Source organism: Oryza sativa, chromosome 4, assembly GCF_034140825.1.
Source record: "Oryza sativa Japonica Group chromosome 4, ASM3414082v1".
Taxonomy (NCBI): Eukaryota; Viridiplantae; Streptophyta; class Magnoliopsida; order Poales; family Poaceae; genus Oryza; species Oryza sativa.
The window spans coordinates 22,542,305-22,561,832 of NC_089038.1; the positions used below are offsets into that span (position 1 = coordinate 22,542,305).

Sequence of the window (19,528 nt, forward strand, 5' to 3'; positions counted from 1 at the left end):
AAGGAGAATGAATAGAAATAATGGTAGATCAAGCAAGCAAATAAAGAAAGAGATGGTATAAGGGGTAGCAACTGGTGTGACTTTTAAAAAAACTATATAATTAGAACACGTGAATGATAGGGTTTGGTCTTTCAAAATCTTAAGACAATGAGATAGCTATTTAATAAATTTTAAGTAAAATCATACTTAATATATATATAATTTTGTTTAGGTGCTAGCCGTGCAATTGCGCGGGCCACCCAGCTAGTTTAATTTAATTTGGCTGGAGATGCAATGCATGTCCTTTTTAGATGGAGTTCGTCTATATGACCGTATCCAATGAACTTACTACATCAGCCTTAATTGGGAGCGGGTCGATCGACAGCAAAGCCGGAATTGAATCCCGGTACAATGTGACACGAAGTTTTTCATTAATGCAGTTAAGATTCACCCAGCCCCAGTACCATTAGAAAAAGAAAAAGAACGGTTAATTGGATCCATGCCACTATAAATATACCAAATTAGAAAAATACCAATACTATTTACGATATCGGCTGGGTGGCACTAGAATTTAGAAAAATTAGAACCGTGCCACTCCGTCGTATTTTCCATCCATTTTTCCGTCATCCCAGTTATTCCTATCGTTGCTGTCCCGTGCATCTCCGACACCACGCCACCGCAACGACGAGCAAACCGGAGGCGATGGCGGCGGCGGAGGAGCAACCCGAGCACTCCTGGGGGCTGGAGTGCGCCGACCAGCAGCACTCCTGGGTGGCGGCGAAGGAGCTCGACCGCGGCAAGGGAGCTCGGCGTGCTTGTGGACGCTGTTGACCACCTTGAGGACGCGCTTGGCCGGAGGCGGTGGGCGCTTCCGCGGCGGCATAGCTCGGGGACAGCGACGGGCGGCGCCGTGCCGGACGCCGTCCACGACCGTGTCGGCCTCCGGGAGAACCTTCGGCAGAGGGCCGTCTTCCAGCGGCTGCGTCGCAGGACGGCACCTCCTGATCAACCAAACGCAAAGATCGATGGTTGTATGTTGATTGGTTTAGTTAGCTAGCTAGCTAGCCTCGCGCGCTGCATCTGTAGCAGCTAGCTAGCTACTCCCTGAGCTCGTTGGGTGTTTCTGCCTGAGCTCCCTGATGAGTGATGAGCGGAGGTGCATGGATAGATATGATGTGTGTCTCACTCGCCTGCCGCCCTCCCCCTTGCTTCCGCGCGCGCATCCGACGATCCTGTTCCGCGCCGAACCCCGTCAGGCCCGGCCGCGACCGCGCCGGGCTGTCCTTCGCCCGTGCCAGCCGTCGCGCCAGCTCCCCATCCTCTTCTCCGTTTTGTCGCGTGCGCCTCATCGGCTTCGACTCCGGTGGTCGAGCTGCTCACGCGCGTCCGGGGGATGGTGCCTCCGGCGCCGGGCGCGGCCGCCGCCGGCGAAGGGCTTCCTGGGCGGTGGATGATGCGAACGCTGGACGCCGGCGGCCGCCGCGGCGGGGCGCAGCAGAGGTGGCGGCGATGCAGCTGCTTACGACGGCCAGCAACGGCAAGGGCGGCGCCGTCGTGTCGCCGCACCCCAAACGCGTCCATCTACTGCTTCATCCACCGTAGGCACCAGCACCAGCACCAGCACCAGCTCGATGAGGTGGCGATCGAGTCCATCGCCCTCACAAGGTACCACGACGGCGCCTGCATGCTCGGCGCCACCGACTGCCCCGTCTGCCTCGGCGAGTTCCGCGATGGCGAGCTCCTCCGCCTTCTCCCCAAGTGCGGCCGCGCGTTCTACGTCCCTGCATTGACGCCTGGCTCCGCGCCGTTGGCCGCGGCGGACAGCGCCGGAGGGCTGGGAGACAGCCAGCTGCCGCTCGATCTAACAGAAAAAGTAACGGAGACGACAGAAATCGTGATGGAGTGGCATGGTTCTAATTTTAGAAGATTATAGTAGCATCTACCCGATTACATAAATAGTAGTGGTATTTTTTTAATATGACATATTTACAATGACATGGATCCAATTAACCCTTAGAAAAATAGCGTCTATAAAACCGTGTGATCAACTGAGCATCGAAAACTGATTAAACCAATAGTTTTATATCTCTCAATCAAGATATATCAACATAAATCGTACATAATATTATTATGAAACTATATACTATAATACTAACATCCTAATCAACTATATTTTATAGAATGAGACTGCATCACATGAATTTTGCAATCCTTAGATTAAGATCCAACGCACATTAATAGATAACCTCGATTATCGGCCGCTCGGCGGGACTAGACCCACGAGTACCATATCAACTACTTCCTTCGCCTTAAAATATAAGAGATATTTCCTATTCAGTTGATAGTACTAGAAAATATCTCTAGATTAGTTCATAGTACTGGGAAATACTCCCTCCGTCTAAAAAAATTAAATCTGGACATACATTTGTCATTCGTTGTATTAGAATGTGTCACATCTGATACTAGATTGTTTTTTATGAGACGGAGGGAGTATATCTCATCTACATATATATATATTTTGAGACGGATGGAGTAGTCGTGGAATCGTGAGACCACCGCCTGGGCCCGACCGAAGCAGCCCATTTCGCAGCCGCTGGCCCACGCAGCGCATCACCCCCCACCAAGGCCGGTTTTGCATTTCTTTTCCTCGGCCCGATCCACGCCACGCTGTCCACTTCCAACAACGAAGCCGCGCCCGTCCGCTTCCCCTTCTCTTCCCCCGCCAGCGAGCGACGGACGACGCGACGCCCCACCACCACCACACGCCGGCAACGCCTCCCCTCCTCCTCCTCCTCCTCCGGCCAGCTCCCGCCGCGGCATGCTGCCCCTCGCGCGCCCCGTCCACCACCACCACCACCACCATCCACGCCTCTGCCCTACAGCTCCGTGGCGCTCCCCTCCTCCTGCCCGAGGAGCACGCCTCCGCAGCCGCGCCCGGGGACCACAAACCCTCGCCGCGCGGGCGCGCCCTCCGAGAGCGGAGGCGGGAGAAGCCGAAACTGCCGCGGGCGGAACGGGCGCCACCACCACCACCGGCGGCGGCGGCGGCAGCGTCTTGTCCTTCCTGTGCCCGCTCCTCAAGCTCCTCGGGGTAATTGATTTGCTGCCGATTTTGCTGCCAGTTCGCCGAATTTTATGGGCTTGTTTGCTCACACAGTGCGCGTTCTTTTTTTTCTCTGTGAATGTTCACGCAGGGAGGTGACCCTTCACAGGAGCGGAATGACATCGTGGAGGTAATCTCTGGCTTTTGGCTCGTAAAATTAACCCTTTTGAGATGAAAAATCTTAAGAGAACTTGAATTTCAGTGTAGAATTTAGTGAAAAAATTGATGTTCGATCGATTGGATATCCCATGAAGCAAATTCATGTGGGCAAAAGGAAGCTTTTGTTGTTTGTAACTCATTGCTGCTGATGCTGTAATCTGTAATGTGAGCAAAATCTCATCCTGATACTAAAAGAATTTATTGGTCTTAACTGCAAATGGCAAGCTAAAGAGATTAAGTATAAATGCAAGCATTTCTATTCGGGTACCAATTGCTAGGCCATTGATGAATGGCTATTAATTGTTACATTTTTTTGCCAGGTCGCTACATCTTCACTCTCAAGTTTAGCTAGACTACCATGGGGCTCAAGTGTATCTACTAGCAGCGAGAATAATGTTAACCCAACAACAAGTGCGCCGACTCTGCAATTGTACGAGTTTGGTAAAAAATATTAGTACTTTGGTTTCTGATTCGTCAGCATCAAAACTTAGTTATTTTCAGAATGTTCTGAACGATTTCTTCGTTTTTCTTCCCAATAGAGGCATGCCCCTTCTGTAGGAGAGTTCGGGAGGCCATGACTGAGCTTGACCTTTCTGCAGAGGTATCTTACTTCTTACAATGCTTTTCCAAATTCTCTCCAATTCTGAGATTATACATTGATGATTAAGAATATGATGCAATCAACATAGCTTTGCTCAATATCGTTTTCTTATAGACTTTCAATGTAGCTGTGAAGCAATGTACGTCGAGGAAATACATATGAACATGTTTTGATTAGTTAATAACTTCCTCTCCAAATATGAATAAAATACAGGTATATCCTTGCCCAAAAGGATCGCTAAGACATAGAGATGTGGTCAAGAAAATTGGAGGGAAGGAGCAGTACGTGTTTGTCAACTATGCATTTATACTAATTACAGCTGCAGTAATGCTTCAGCTGAACAGAATGCAAAGACCTGGACCTAAAGTGTCACTGAACTGGTGTCATTCTGATACACAGGTTTCCACTTCTTGTTGATGCAAGTAATGGTGTCACCATGTATGAAAGTGGTAACATCCAATTAAACCTTTCTTTTAATATTTCTGTAAGCTTCTACCGTGGAGTTTTTTGTACTCTTTTGTTCTTGGCATAAAAACATCATATCCCTTAACTATGTTTAAGATGAGTAGTTTTCCTATTTTGATAGCTAATAAACTACAAAATTAATATGGATACTAATGAGTCTTGAATGTGCAGGAGATATTGTAAAATACCTGTTCAGACAGTACGGAGAAGGAAAGAGTCCTTCATTTGGACTCCTTGAGAGGTCTCTTTTGCATGTTTTAGTCAGCTATATCTATTGTACCTCTTGAAGGTTTTAGAGATAATATACTTTTCTATGATTTAGATCCAAAATACTTTAGAAGAAACTACTGCGATGCTAGACAAGTTTCCTTTTATCTTTGGCTGTTCTCAGGGCATCTCCATATTTTTTGCAGTACAATTCTCACAGGATGGGTGCCTACTCTTCTTCGAGCTGGAAGAGGAATGACATTGTGGAACAAAGCTGGTGAGGTACCTGAAGACAAGCTAGAGCTCTTCTCGTTTGAGAATAATACTGTAAGAACATTGCTTATATTTCCTATCCTTTTCTAGAAGTTTGACCTATTTATTTCTCATATGTGATGGTTTATAGAAGTTGGCTCTATTTTATTTCTCATATGTGGTTGGTGATTCAGTATGCAAGGATTGTCCGTGAGGCTCTCTGTGAATTGGAGGTTCCTTATATCCTCCAGAATGTTGGAGAGGGGTCCTCAAAGATGGATTTGCTTCAAAAGATATCAGGTTCTAAGCAGGTAAAGCGAGTCATATGATGCATTTTGAAAAGTAATAAGTCGGAAGGAGCAGCAATAAAATTATTTGAGAAATTTGGTGATGGAGACTCTGATACTCATGTTACCTCATAATTCATGGAATTCTATATGCCCAGTATTTTTTGTTACGCGTGCATATTGTTTGACTTGCAGTTTTAGCATCTTACGCCCCATTTTTTAATACTTATTACCCTTTGTGTTTCAGGTGCCATATCTGATTGATCCTAATACTGGGTTCCAATCGGGGGACCATAAGAAGATACTATCCTACTTATTTCAACAATACTCGACTAGTGGGTAGTTTCTTTCTGAACCTCTGATAGACGTGCGTTCTCCAGTAGCAAGCAGACATGACTTGAGAGTCTTCAGTGTATATTTTGCTCTGAGAAGCCAGTAGTGTTTCATGGTTCTTGCCTGGTAGATTTCTCTTTCTTAACTTGTGCCATCTTTAAGTACTCGGGTCTACATACAAAGTAGCGCAGCTTTTGGTGGCACCGACTCGCACAACCACACAAGATTACAAGGAGAGTGGCACATGAAACTGCCGGCAGCTGTCCAATGTATCTTGGATTCTGCTGCCACAATTTTCTGTGCTATCTTCATGGCGTCTCCAGCTCAAAGTACTAACAATTTCTTTGTACTTTGGACTATTTTAGTATTGTACTGGAAGAGGTACGCGACAGCATCGTGTTCATCCTGGGCAAGGCACCCGTGAATCTTGTCTTGGATTTTTTTAAAACAAAACAGCCTGCAGGGGTGAGGGAACACTCCAACGTCGTGAGGATAAAAATACAAAAAAAAATGTTGTACGGGCTGATGAGTTGCTTTGTTTATACTTCTCCTAGGTCGTCTCCCATATTCTCACCACCTTCTTGTTCCTGGAGAACCTCCTCTCCAGCTCTGTCCAAGCATCAATTCTCTTTCTTTTGCTTCCTGCTGATACCTTTGATCCTGAGCAGAAGAAGCTGCAGAAGTGGGTTAAGGCAGGAAGAGCCATGAACAACGAATTGTAATCCTCTATTTTTTTTTTCTTTTCGATCTTGGAATTTACGGCTAATTAATGTGGTTTCTGTTGTTATCTATCCGTTCTTCGGTTGTACTGAAAATGCTGCTTGCTTATCCCCCTGATGAGTTGCCAGTGATTACCTGTTCAAGCTGCTCCTCATCGGCGACTCCTCGGTCGGCAAGTCATGCTTCCTCCTCCGATTCGCGGTGAGTTTTTGAGTTTTCTCGCGAATGGCAATGCGGATTTGGTTTCCAAGATTTTGGGTCATATATTTTGCTGTGGTTTCTGTCCCTCTTTGGAATGATTGATTGATTGATGTGTTCTTCTTCATCCAGGACGACTCCTACGTCGACAGCTACATCAGCACGATCGGTGTTGACTTCGTGAGTCCCCCCTCTCTTTCTTGCAAAATGCCCGCATTGTTCTTCGTTCTTTCGTCTCTGTGATCATGCCGGTTTCTGATTCTGATTCATTCGAGTCCACTCCCTTGTTAATTTGTTCATCTGCAGAAGATTCGCACGATCGAGATGGACGGGAAGACCATCAAGCTGCAGATCGTGAGTGTCTCTCGCCGATCCCCTGAAACCTCTTCGCGATTAGCTTCCGAGCAGAGCAGCGCGCGGCGGCGGCGGCCTATCTCGCACCGATCTCTTCGTCGGTAATCGCCGGCCGCCGCCGACCCGGGGCCGTCGGAGAGAGAGAGTGGATTCTCGCCGGATTGTCTCGTAGATGGCCGGCGATGCTGCCGCGTGCGTGTGGGGCCGAAGCCGAGGGAGGTTGTGCCCGCGTGGCTCGCCGGAGCTCCGCCGCCCCGCCGCGTGGCGGGGTGGCGCCGTGGCGGTGCGAGGGACACAGGAGGATGGTGAGACGAGTATGGCCTTGTTTGAATGGGCCTCAACGCGGCCCATGATATCGGTGGGCTCGTATTGAGGCCCATCTAAAAGAGGCCTAAGCGAGGGCCTTTTCCGCATAAAACCTGATGCCCTCCATCTGAGCCGCGCGCTCTCTATCCAACGGTCACTTCGCGTACCAGGTTCTAGAATTTAACGTGGAAGTCAAGTCCCTGCTTTGGATCACTATTAGAAAAAAAGTGATATTAGCAATAAAAAAATGCTATAAAATAAACTGCGACGAAAAACAAAAAATTAAATTCAAAATTAGGTTCTATAATTTAATTTTAGCTTATATAAGTATGAACATAAGCGAAACAATGAGATGTGCTAGACGATCCTGAAATTTTGCTAAGATACCCTGCTTCGGATCAATTTTGTTCGTGCGATCCTAGAATTTCGCATAAAGGCTCTTCTTCTTCGGATCTCAATTATTGCTAGTGTAGTGATTCTGGAAAATTTTTAGCGATCCAGGATTTTTTTTGCAAATAGACCCAACTTTGGGCCGCGTCTATTGCTAGCGATCCTGGAATTTTGCAAACCGGTAAACTCGGATATACGAGACGACGGACGTGTCGACGTCGCCGCCGGCGATGGCCAGCTCCTCGCCCGTACCGCCGCCGCGTTTTTTCCCGGGCTCCGGCGACGTCGGGCGGAGGTAACTCCTCCTCCACCGATTTTGCGCGTTGATCTTGTTGCCCCACTTCGCTGCGATTTAGGGTGGGCTCGGAGAATAGCTGGATGCCTCAGTCATGCCTGGATCCCGCCCTCTGGTGATTTTGGGGGGAAATTTCGATCTAGTTCGTTATCGAGATGCACTTTCTAATGGAGAGTAGGGGATTGGAGTTTGCTTCCGTGCTTACTGATGATATATAACCGGTGGTTGCTAGATATCGCTGAATCCTGAATCAATGTGCCAGTTCTGATTTCTGTGCTTGATTTGTTTTTTTCGCTTGAATTTGTAAACCGAACCATTTGTGAAAATTAAAATTAGTGATTTGAGATTGTGCGATTACACTTGGAGGTATTGGTTCTTCCTGAATGAATTCTGGCATCTTATCATTTCTAGTGCCAAATGACTTCTGTACTTCCTACATAATCATTAGATCGAACTATGAAATAGAATATGTTGCACAGATCAGAAGCTGCAATCCTCTAATGTTTAGTGTGACATTGGTACTTGCATTGCAAACAGTGGGACACAGCAGGACAGGAGCGATTCAGAACCATCACCAGTAGCTACTACCGGGGAGCTCATGGGATAATTGTAAGCTTTTTCAGCCTATGAACAATTTTTTTTGCCATTTTCATGTGTGTTTTCAGTAAAGAAAAAAAAAGGGTTCATGTGAATGCATCCAGATCGTCTATGACATTACGGATATGGAGAGCTTCAACAATGTGAAGGAGTGGATGAGCGAGATCGACAAGTACGCCAATGACAGCGTATGCAAGCTTCTTGTTGGTAACAAGTGTGATCTGGCAGAGAGCAGAGTTGTTGAAACTGCAGTAGCACAGGTCGCATTGCAAACCCTATTACACTATGGATGGCTTATCCATGCAGAAGTTATGTTATATTTTGTTAAGCTAAATGAAAAGGTACGAATCACTGCAGGCTTATGCTGATGAGATAGGCATTCCATTCCTTGAAACAAGTGCTAAGGACTCGATCAATGTCGAAGAGGCTTTCTTGGCTATGTGTGCCGCAATCAAAAAGCAGTAGGATAAATGACAATGCATAAAGTTTCATAGTCTCTTATAAACAAGTTATTCTGCTGAATCTTGTGTCTAATCTGCAGAAAATCTGGGAGCCAGGCAGCCCTGGAGAGGAAGGCATCCAATCTAGTTCAGATGAAAGGTCAGCCAATTCAGCAACAGCAGCAGCCACAGAAGAGCAGCTGTTGTTCATCGTGATGGCACAATGGTCTGGCATCTTCCATGAATTGGGATGAACATGGCATATCTGTTAAGTGTGTTCCTCTGTCTTCTCATAGATTTGAGCACTTTAGTTACTGCAAGGTGTCGCCACATCTGTTGAAAATCGAGTCAAGAACCTAATTTCCTGTCTTTGATGATTCTCTAATAAACATTGCATCTAGAAAGTTGTACCATATTTAATAGATACATGTAGTTTCCAGTCTGAAAGGTCAATTTACACATGCAAAATAATGCACAGATGCAAATGCATATATTTTTTCCCTACAACATGTGTAGGCACATGCTTATAATAGGTCTTTTCACTGTAGCCTTGCGGAGCTCAAAACAGGGTAAAATATATGATGTAACTACCTATGTAGTAGAAACCTGAAAACTACCATTGGATCGAAAAAATGGACGTCTGAGATTCGTCCACGTCATCACGATTAAAAATTTTACTCGTGGATTTACTCATGAGTAAAAATTTTACTGGGAGTAACATATTTACTTATGGTAACGTGGACGAATCTCAGACGTCAATTTTTCAATCCAATGATAGTTTCTAGGTTTCCACTATAGAACATGTGAGATAACTTGACAGGCAGGTACTTCGGCCTTCCATGCTAGAAATAGTAGTTACTCTCCGTGGTTAGCTGAAATGGCACTTGTGGTATCATCATGTTGCCGCGCACATCCAGAATACTAGTCTGCTCGATTATCTGCAGACACACGATCAAGCTAATAAGGAAGGTGCTAATTTCTGAAAAATGGAACATGGTGGGTCAAAAATGTTTTTAAGAGATGATACAGTTACTCTCCCTTACAGAATAGCATAAATATTTGATGCCACGAGATTATCAGCTAAACATTTTATGTTCTCTGTTTTTTCTTATCCTAATTTCAGTTGGCACATAGGTTGGCTGTTGTATTAACTGTTCTAAGTTCTCAATCATAATATAATTATACACAACTCTTTTGCATGCCCCTGAAAAAAAGGGAAAACATAAATGTTCTTTGTATGTGAGCTTCCTACATGCATATGTCAACTGGATAGAATAGGAGGCACCTTATTACAAACAAAATGTGTTTGTTTATACAGAAATCAGAAAACGGATGGTAAATAAACTCTCTTTAAATTAAGTGTAGCCTATTTCTAAATAATAATTATAACATCAAATTCCTACAAATCAAAAGTTATTTCTTTTAAATAGTGTTGTTTCTTTTAAAGAATGCATGAATTAATTGCCAGAAGTACCCTTTCTTGAAGTATATCATTAGCAGCCTTCAATATGCCTTCCTGCAATTGAAACACATAAAACTATCAGTGAATAATTATTCTACTTGCATCTCCTCTATATATGAGCTGGTCTCAAATACTAAAAGTTGGTTAGAGGGATGAAATCAAGCATGCTGATCTAACCTTGTTCTTGAGCATCTCGATCTCCCTAGACATGAGCTGCATCTATTCAGCAGAAAAAGGGTAACATATTATAATAATTGCCAACTTTATGGGAAGTTCTTTTTATTCTACAGTGATGAATGGCTTACTTTTGTGGAGCGAATGTTATTCACCCATACTTCAAGATTACTTTCAAGGGATTGCAGCTCACCAAGATTCATATGGTTTATATCTTTCTCTCCATACATGTACCTGCAAGAGGTGTGCTTAGTTGCTTACTTTTTCCCATCAGTGTCTTGATCAGTATACTAGCTAGTTTCCTACACCCTTGAAAAATCCCTTCCATGATCTTTTAAAACTTACAGATTCTCAGCAGTCTATGTTGCCCATTGTACTATATAATTAAGTAGTTTCATTTTCCTTTTCCTTTTTCTTATTTTCTGAATTAAAAACTACTCTCCTGGAAACATTTTATGAAGAAATATCATACAACAGTTTTGTGATGTTCATAGAATTATCAACTGAACTACTAGGGCCATTTTCTGATAAGAAAAAGAGAAACAAATGTCGTTTCATTGTATTACAAGTAATGCGGATGATTACCTTAAGCTGTTCTGAAGCAGGTCAACTTCTCGCCTTAGAAACAATACATCTTGCTGTATCACCTAGTATAGCATCACAATGACTTAATATTAGACGAATCATTCTATACAAAACACTCAAAATAAATAAATAAATCAGATTTTATGTCCGTGAGCAAAACACAAAGCGCAAGTGTGCTGAGCCTTGAAAATTTTCCACAATTAAATATAAATTCCATTCGTATGCATAAATAGTTCTGTAAATCTATTTGAAACAACTGTGGAGATGTGCATATCATGTTGTCTACGTGATTGTGTGATGCTGACCATAGGTATGTTCTGCTCGGTGCTTTCAACTTGCGCTTCTGGGAGGTTACACTTGTACCGTTCAATCAAGCCTTCCATGTTCCTAATATCATCATCAGCCATGCATAAAACACATCAACAATGTTTGTAAAACGAAATACTAATTCCATCCTAAAATATAACAACATTTAGTTATGAATTTGGATAAATGGTTGTTCAGAACTCCATATTCATATCTAAAACTTACTATATTTTGAGACAGAGGGAGTAAGATGCATACTTTTGGTCCACTAATAATTTTACTCCCTCCGTCTGAAAATATAAACATTTTGATAGTCAAAAGTTGCTATATCTTCGAACGGTTGTAGTAATATACATGTATATACTTTACCCGTTGGTGGCGAGCTCATAGATCTTGCCATGAGGGGAGAAGACAATAACGCCGATATCAGCATCACACAGGACAGAGAGCTCCTTGGCCTTCTTGAGCAAACCCATCCGCCGCTTGCAGAAGGTGACCTGCCTATGCACCGGGTTCTCTATCCTCCTCATCTGAACCTTGCCACGAGCCATATCACTCACTGGTTGATTGATATGATTCTTCACTTCAGTCGTCTTGTGTTTTGCGATCTCTCTTTTCTTTCAATTTTTTTGCACACAAACCCCCACTAGTTTGAACTAGCTTCTGAAGGCAGTGGCAAACTGTATGTAACTATCTCCCTCTGGCTTTGAGAGGCTAATGGCGGTTTGGATTTTGCCGCCGAAGTGGGGGCATTTTATGGTGGCCTTGGGAGGGACAAGGAATAATTTTGGTAGACCACTCATTGGCTCATTGCACATCACAAAAAGGGCGCCTATATACATGACCTGAATTGCTGGGCCCTTAGACATGGTCATCTTTTGCTCAACATTTTGATGCTTCTTGGTTCCTAGCATAGCCTTCCATTCTTGTTGCTCAGTTCTTGTAGATGAAACTCGGGTTAAAGCCGTGGGATGATCTACTTTATTATAGAAACTAGCTGGGTGGCCACACAATTGCGCGGCTAACAACCATAAAAAAAATATCTATTATATTACATATGATTTTATTTAAAAATTATTAAATAGCTCAAAAGATGTCTTATGAATTTGAAAAACCGAACCTTATTATTCTTGTGTTTCTAATTTTATAAATTTTAAAAGGCACACCAGTTGCTACCCCTTACTTATTCTCTATCACTCTTTTATTTGCTTGCTCAACCAACCACGGATTCTCTCATCCTCCTTGGTACCTTTAAAAAAAGAGAGAATCTATTCTATGCCAGTGAGTTTATCCCAGTTCAACGATTCACCACTGACATTGTCTCTTTCTATAATATACCGATGACTTTATCAATTGTTCTACAATTTGCCATTGGGATGGGGCTCTTTTTAAAAAATTACCCAAAATACCCTTAGAGACATACATGGTTAACAATTAATTTATCTCATTATAAAGTTTCAGAAAAAATGAAAATTTTTATATGGCCTCCTTACACAATAAGGAAGTATGTATACATATTTTCAATTTTTTTGGTATTTGTTTTTAGAAAAAAATATTTTTGTGTGTTATACTAGAGAGAAATAGCTTAATAACAGCAAAAAATATCTTATGTTGCATATGAAAGATAATTTGCATTAAAAACAACAACACAAAAAAATATTTTATATAGCATATAACATATAAGTTATATTTTATAAAAATATAAATGGAAAAAAATTGAAACTCATATACAAACTTTTATACTGTATAAGGATGCCACATAAAAGTTTCATATTTTTTTGAAACTTCTAATGAGATAAATCAACTGTTAATCTTATATGTCCATAAGGGTATTTTAGGTATTATTGAAAAATAAGTCCAACCCAATGGTGTATTGTAGAACAATTGATAAAGTCGCCGATATATTGTAGAAAGAGACAAAGTCAGTGGTAAATTGTTGAATTATAACAAACTCAGTGGTATAGAATAGATTCTCTCTTAAAAAATGGACCTTTTAGTTTTTAGAATTCATTTGTCTCGTTGGGTTTCATTTTTATACTTTTAAAAGTCTCGTTAAACGTCAACACTGTACTTCTCTATAGCATGTTCGCTGCCTCCTCTCTTTATTGTCATTGGATTTTAAAAACTGATAATAATCATTTGGGGGTTTAGTTTTTTACTTTCTATAAGTTCCGCTAAACTGCCGTCACTACTCCTCTACGGCCCGCCCGCTGCCTTCCCTCTTTATTGACATTGAGATTTTAAAAATCAAACATAATTATCACTGAGGTTTATTTTTTAATTTCTATAAGTCCCTTCAACCACCATACTGTGCTGCTTAACGGCATGCCTATCGTCCCTCCCCTTAATAGTCATTAGGATTCTATTTGGTTTTTTAGATGTTCCATCAACCGTCACCACCCTACTCCTTTGTGGGCATGTTGCTTCTCCTCTGTTTATTGTCATTTGTCATCGTTGTGTTTTAGAAGGTCTATTTTTTAAAAAAAAATCCATATTTTTCATTCCAATATTTTGTTATTTATAAATTGTATCCCTGCTTGAAATCTTATAATTATTTTTCTATTTTTAAAATTTATTTTATTTTTATTTAAAATTTTAATTAATCTCGCGATATGTTCTAGATGATCTTTTCTTTCAATAGTCGATTTTTTTATTCCGAATTTTAGTTATTTATTAATTGTATTCCGAGTTGAACTCTTGTTTTTATTTTTTTAATTTCAATTTTTTTTAATTTTAATTAATCCCATATTGTGTTTTATATGGTCTATCCTTTCAATATTCCTTATTTTTTAATTCCTAATTTTAGTTTTTTGTAAATTATATTCTTCCTCGAACTCTTATTTTTATTTTTTTATTCAGGAATTTATTTTATTTTTATTTTGAATTTTAGTTAATCTCCAATTGTGTTCTACATGGAGTTTTCTTTAAATATTTTTTATTTTTATTCCGAATTTCAATTATTTCTAAATGTATTTTTACTCGAACTCTTCTTTTCTTTTTCTCTGATTAATGTGGGAATTTGTAACCTCCATAGCGAACGTGTTGTTTCCTATTTTAATAATATAATAGATAAATTACGTATTATATATTATATACTTAGCAATTAGGTTTGAACAAGTTGTATAAGCAATGCATTCGAATTAAGTTTCTCAAAAAGTCGTATTTATAGAAGCGCGAAGCAAATAATCCGTTACAATAATTTGGTGGATAAAACCGTGAACTCGTGAAGAATGGGCAAGCTGACGCTACTCTGTGTTGTGTCTTATTACATATAAGCATTTTTTTGGGGGGAAGAGGTACGATGGAGACGTGCATTTTTCATCCAACAAACATGAGCGCACCCAAGGCCTAGTGATCCCATGTAGCCGATGATGTCAGCGACTGTTTATGCTTGTTTCTGACCGAGCTCTAGAAATTAAAAATTCCAAGATCTGTGTTATGACACTGCCAACATGCCCTCACAGGCTTCCATTCTCCATGTTTCCAAATACACATATTACAACAGGCTTCATGTTCTTTTCATGACTTCTTTTATGCTCTTATAACTCCTTTTGAAGGATCCCCTTGATGTTGCTGTAACTTCTTGGATTAAATGACATGTTATATTTATTTTATGGCAGATACATGTACACACACTAATACACATAACACCACACTGATATCCTGCAAATGCGCCTCACAACACACGTTCCAAGAGATAGAAACCAACTACACATCTCTAATCTCACTAAAATTTTATTGAAAGCTTACCTACATGTGGTTAAATAACATCTTGTTTTGACTGTTTAGTTGCCTTATACTATAGAGCAGGTAAATCTTATTGTTACAAACCAATCAAGGCATCTTAAAATAATCAGATCGGTAAAAGGGTGTTGATTACTTTAAAAAGCGCAGAGAGTTCTTTTAATCAATTGAATTCATATTGTCCCGTACTACCTCGTCCTAGATAGTCAAGTGGTCCATTAGTAATGAATATTTAGTGAGGAATATGTCTCATATAAAGGCATTTGCACTTTATATTGTTAAGAATTTGTTCTGGTCAGATTATTATTTTTTATAATCTGCCCTTTCTTTCTCCCAACATCATCTTCTCTATGCTGTCATAATATATATGTACTAGAACAAAGGATTGCCACAATATATATCATGTAGTTCTTTAAAAAAAAATAGAAGAACATGGTGGGATCAACACTTTTTTATTTAAATACGTAGGAGATCTGCGCATCATTTCATTAAAAAATAGGGAAAAAAAGTGAACGGTGTTAGAGAAAAACTCCGATACCCACCCACTTGGAAATACAACGACAACACCACACACACCCAAATGAAAAAAAAAAAAACAACCTAGTGCCCTTAGCACTATAGCCCTAGACAAAAGGACTCGAAGTTTGGACGCTCCTGCTTGGTAATAAAGCACACCCTCGCTGGTAATGGCTTGAAGAACATCAGCCATACTCGAGGCAGCGCCGTTAAAAACACAATTATTTCTGTGCTTCCATATCTCCCAAGCGACCAAGATAATACAAGAATTGAGCTTCATCCTCTCATTAGGATGAACACTTGTTAGCATATAAGTCACCACCACAATTCTAGTTTCATAGATGCTATGTTAATTGTACGCTTGGTTTACTGACCAACACCTTTTATACAATCTAGCTTAAAAATCTGTTGTTTAAAAAAGAAGAAAAAAAATCTGGTGATCCATTGGCATCATCCATGCTTGCTGTCAAACTTCACTTGGGATAATCAAGAAGCAGCACGATTGGTGAGCGAACAATGTATCTGCTGACTGCTGATTAGCAAATCCCAGCTACCTGGTTATTTACAGAAAGTTGCACTGGAAACTAGTTCATATTATACCAAAACTTGTTATTCCATAGCTCCCAAATTGGCAAGTTCTAGAAGAATAAAGCTTTGCACCGGTGTGGAACATTATAAATACACACATGAAGCCGTTAATTACTCGCAGGAGTCCAGGACCACTCTTCCTGCATCTTTTCAATAGAGTAATATATAAGCTTGCAGTAAGCATACACTTTTAACACTTGGTCAACATATGTGCATGCACATCTGACTAAGATTAAGAAAAATGCAGGCGCAATTCATGAATCTTAGCTGATCAAACCAAAGAAAGACTGTAAGCCATATATATGGGCCCATGATTGTAGCTTACCAGGACCACCCCTTTAATGATCCCTTTTTCTTAGATTCCAAACAAGTTGTCTTCAAGTTTATTGTGGCAGCAGTCACATTAGAGAGGCACATCAATGGAACAATCTCAATAATTAACCAAATCTTGTGAAGACCAATGAAACCTTAGAATTAACGAATCTAGTTAACATAGGACATGCATTTATGTGAGCATTTCAAAATCACAGTTGTTCCTCTATTATCAACTCTTTTTGTTGATTGGAATTTCTATCTTTTGCGTTGCTGTGCTATTACTATTTTGACTGTTAACCACAAGCATATTCATTGGCCATAAGAATCATATCCTTTGTGTACATGTTTAGCTTAGCAAGGAAGGTGTCTTTTCATGTATACATTAAGACAAGTGGTCACCAAAAGGCAGTAGAAATGGTTTCCAATTTATTTATTTTTTTCAATTTATAAAGATGCAGCACTTAAGCATATAAGATGAAGCAGCAACATTCTTTAATGTCTGTCACGCCCACAACTTATCTACTATGCTAATAAAATAGTGTGGGAAAAAGTAAACATGTTTATTTTCAAAGAGATGGAATTATCACATTAATCGAAGAAAAAGAGAATGATATATGCGGTTGATAAGAGTGGGTTCAGAAAATAATGGGTTAGATTGATTTGATAATAAAACAGAACCAGAAAGTACTACAAGTCTATAATTATATAAGAAATGCTAGAAATAAAACTAATAGTTGTATAGCAAATACAATTCTACGCTCAGTGCAATATAATCTAGTTCTACACAAATGCGTGGGAAATTCAGGAAGAAATTACCACATTAATCAACGGAATAGAGAAAGATTCTATACTGTTAATTATGGTCTGAGTCTAGGTTATGATCTTATTATAGCCTCGATTAAAAGAAAGGGCCATGATGAAAACAAGTCACAAATAACTGAAGTGAAGGATAACTATTAAAGAGAATAGTTCATGTGAAACATAAAGCATCAATGAAATACAGAATAAAAAATAAACTATAATCTAGCTCATGGGAATTCGACTAGTTCAATAAAGATGTGACACAACATATGAAGAGCATTCTACCAAGACCAATAACCCAACAATTTATGATATTCGAACAGTAACTCTACAGATTTTTGAAAGGCTGACCCAAGTGATGTATTGAGTATTGATACTTAGATAAACATGAATAATACAAGGGTGATTCTGCCCATTCTTCAGAATAGTTCTTTTTATAATGCTGCAATGATTTGGGCCAGGGAGAAGTGCAGAGCAGCATGAAGACAAAAGAAAAAAAATATTCACACTTAAGATAATAGAAAAAGAATGCAGAGTAAATATTTTTATTTTGTGTGTGTCTGTTTTCCCAGCCAATGTTCTTAGATAATATAGAATATACTGAAGAAGCACAAGTTCTGTGTTCCTAGATATCAAGGTAAAAACATATTTAAGGGAAAAAAAGGAGTTACCAGGATCACCATATATTAATGCAATAATAATGAGAGTTCGAAGTCAAAACAAACTTTCAACCAACTACTATCCGTCATCATGAAGTACCAATGAACAGATATTAGTTCTCTTTTGGAAGGAGTGTGTTTTTCCTTATTCGTGGTAGAATTGAACTGATTGTTGTAAAAATCCTGAAAATTCCACTTTAATTTTAACGTCCCAAAGAGACATTACTCTTCATATATAATATTCAATTAATGCAAGCAGGAACTATGTTCGCAATGAAATATGTAACATGCCCTATATTCCTAACCTATTCATACTTTTTGAAATTCAAGCAAAGTAAATCCTTTCTGAAATTATTATTTACTTGTTTCTACAAAATAAGATTAAACAGCTGTTCAAACTGCAGAGTTGCTAGATGATTTTCGTTTCTTGAAATCCGTTCAATGTTGCTGAAATAATTCTGGACATCATGTGTTAGTACACAAGTTTTTGACGCTTCTGGAATTTGGCGGACTATTGTAGGATTTTTCTTTCTTTCTAAAGCTCAATCGAGAACTAGACATTAGGCCCAGAAATTTGCAGTTAACATGCCCAGAAATCCCTACAAGGGTTCTGCCTACCATAATATGGCAACCAGGGGCAGAAAATGACAATTTGCTGATTAAATTGTATGGTCCATAGTTTAGCCTTACACTAAACCTCCATGTATGTAGATGCTGTAGGAGAGCAATTGTTGGAAACCCCAGGTCTCTAGAGCAATATGTTAATATAAAGCAGATTTTCTTGTATTCGTCAAAAACATAAAGCAGATTTTCAATTGGATACCTATCTTTGTTCTTTTGTTCACCAATAAACAAACACAAAGATGCTTCTGTGCTTTCATGTACCCATGAATTCACTATGACATAACTGAGCACTGATAGCTCTTCCTTGAACATGGTACTATGTCCAGGAAAAATTAAAGAAAGAAGAATGTGACAGCTATAAGGCTACAAAATTGCATAATAATTAAGAAAATCAACAGAAACGACACTTTAACTTCCAAAGTAAGCTCTCTAACATCACCAAGATGCTAAAGGCGCCATAAGCATTGACCATTAGCTCTTGTTTTTATATATATATTCAGTACTAAGAATGCTTCTCATTTACTTTATCCTGGCATTGGTGATATCCAAGAACCACGATTAAAGCTAAGCATGATATTCCCATAATCCATAAACCTGACTTATCTACCAGCTTCAAGTTCTAATAACTTAGTTACGAGATGGCTTTGTCAAGCATTACCTGGAATTATCATTCAAAACATGCCTAGGCTATTGCTTTGATGATAAGCTCGAATGTCTAGTGGATGATGAATCATTTCATAAAGGACTAAATACCAGGCCTGGGTGATTTTCACAAAACAACAAAAAGGATACACAAACTTTTTTCTCTAAGAACAATACAGATGATGGGCGGGGAGAGATCCTTTCTTCCCTTCCTAAGCTCTTTCTGTGAAGTCTGTATCCTAACTCCTTCTGCAGTATGCCCCTGTAATCAGTAACCGTTCAGAACGTCAGACCAAAAGGTAATTCTGAAACATCAAACATGCTAAGCTACGAATAGCAGTCTGCATACACTCAACTTACATATTCCACTTGTTATTCCAATCGTACTCTATTCTCAGAGTCAGTGGCACATATTTCAGGAATACA

The 19,528-nt window shown here is 40.1% G+C and overlaps 4 protein-coding genes and 1 long non-coding RNA gene across 7 annotated transcripts; 3 read left to right on the forward strand and 2 right to left on the reverse strand.

The window, feature by feature from the left end:
• Positions 1-337: 337 nt before the first annotated feature.
• LOC136356294 (putative RING-H2 finger protein ATL50) lies at positions 338-1,977 on the forward strand. The gene has a single exon (XM_066310025.1). The coding sequence runs from the start codon at positions 1,373-1,375 to the stop codon at positions 1,910-1,912; it is 540 nt and encodes a 179-aa protein (XP_066166122.1). The 5' UTR covers positions 338-1,372; the 3' UTR covers positions 1,913-1,977.
• A 671-nt stretch (positions 1,978-2,648) lies between these two features.
• Positions 2,649-5,799, forward strand: LOC136356280 (uncharacterized). The gene is made up of 10 exons (XM_066310007.1): positions 2,649-3,070; positions 3,174-3,212; positions 3,562-3,682; positions 3,781-3,842; positions 4,056-4,123; positions 4,242-4,291; positions 4,479-4,548; positions 4,721-4,841; positions 4,961-5,077; positions 5,301-5,799. Exons 1-10 carry the CDS (start codon positions 2,798-2,800, stop codon positions 5,394-5,396), a joined length of 1,017 nt encoding a protein of 338 aa, XP_066166104.1. The 5' UTR covers positions 2,649-2,797; the 3' UTR covers positions 5,397-5,799.
• Positions 5,587-6,945, reverse strand: LOC136356283 (uncharacterized). The gene is made up of 2 exons (XR_010740987.1): positions 6,242-6,945; positions 5,587-6,060 (listed from the first exon to the last, which is right to left on the reverse strand). It is a non-coding gene; the product is annotated as an uncharacterized lncRNA (long non-coding RNA).
• On the forward strand, positions 5,962-10,811 carry LOC136356281 (GTP-binding protein YPTM1). Of its 3 annotated transcripts, XR_010740986.1 has the most exons (9): positions 5,962-6,104; positions 6,235-6,307; positions 6,437-6,484; positions 6,611-6,658; positions 8,187-8,258; positions 8,351-8,506; positions 8,604-8,707; positions 8,788-8,958; positions 10,439-10,811. XR_010740986.1 is itself a non-coding variant. In XM_066310008.1 (8 exons), the coding sequence occupies exons 1-8, from the start codon at positions 6,091-6,093 to the stop codon at positions 8,900-8,902; spliced, it is 630 nt and encodes a 209-aa protein (XP_066166105.1). In that variant the 5' UTR covers positions 5,962-6,090; the 3' UTR covers positions 8,903-9,190. The 3 variants fall into 3 exon arrangements, 2 of the variants coding, with proteins under 2 accessions (XP_066166105.1, XP_066166106.1); XM_066310008.1 differs by lacking the exon at positions 10,439-10,811 and having other exon boundaries at positions 8,788-9,190; XM_066310009.1 differs by lacking the exons at positions 6,611-6,658; positions 10,439-10,811 and having other exon boundaries at positions 8,788-9,190.
• LOC136356282 (MADS-box transcription factor 26-like) lies at positions 9,290-11,859 on the reverse strand. Its single transcript, XM_066310010.1, has 7 exons — positions 11,583-11,859; positions 11,213-11,294; positions 10,908-10,969; positions 10,454-10,556; positions 10,326-10,367; positions 10,161-10,202; positions 9,290-9,624 (listed from the first exon to the last, which is right to left on the reverse strand). Exons 1-7 carry the CDS (start codon positions 11,762-11,764, stop codon positions 9,529-9,531), a joined length of 609 nt encoding a protein of 202 aa, XP_066166107.1. The 5' UTR covers positions 11,765-11,859; the 3' UTR covers positions 9,290-9,528.
• Between the last annotated feature and the right edge of the window lie 7,669 nt (positions 11,860-19,528).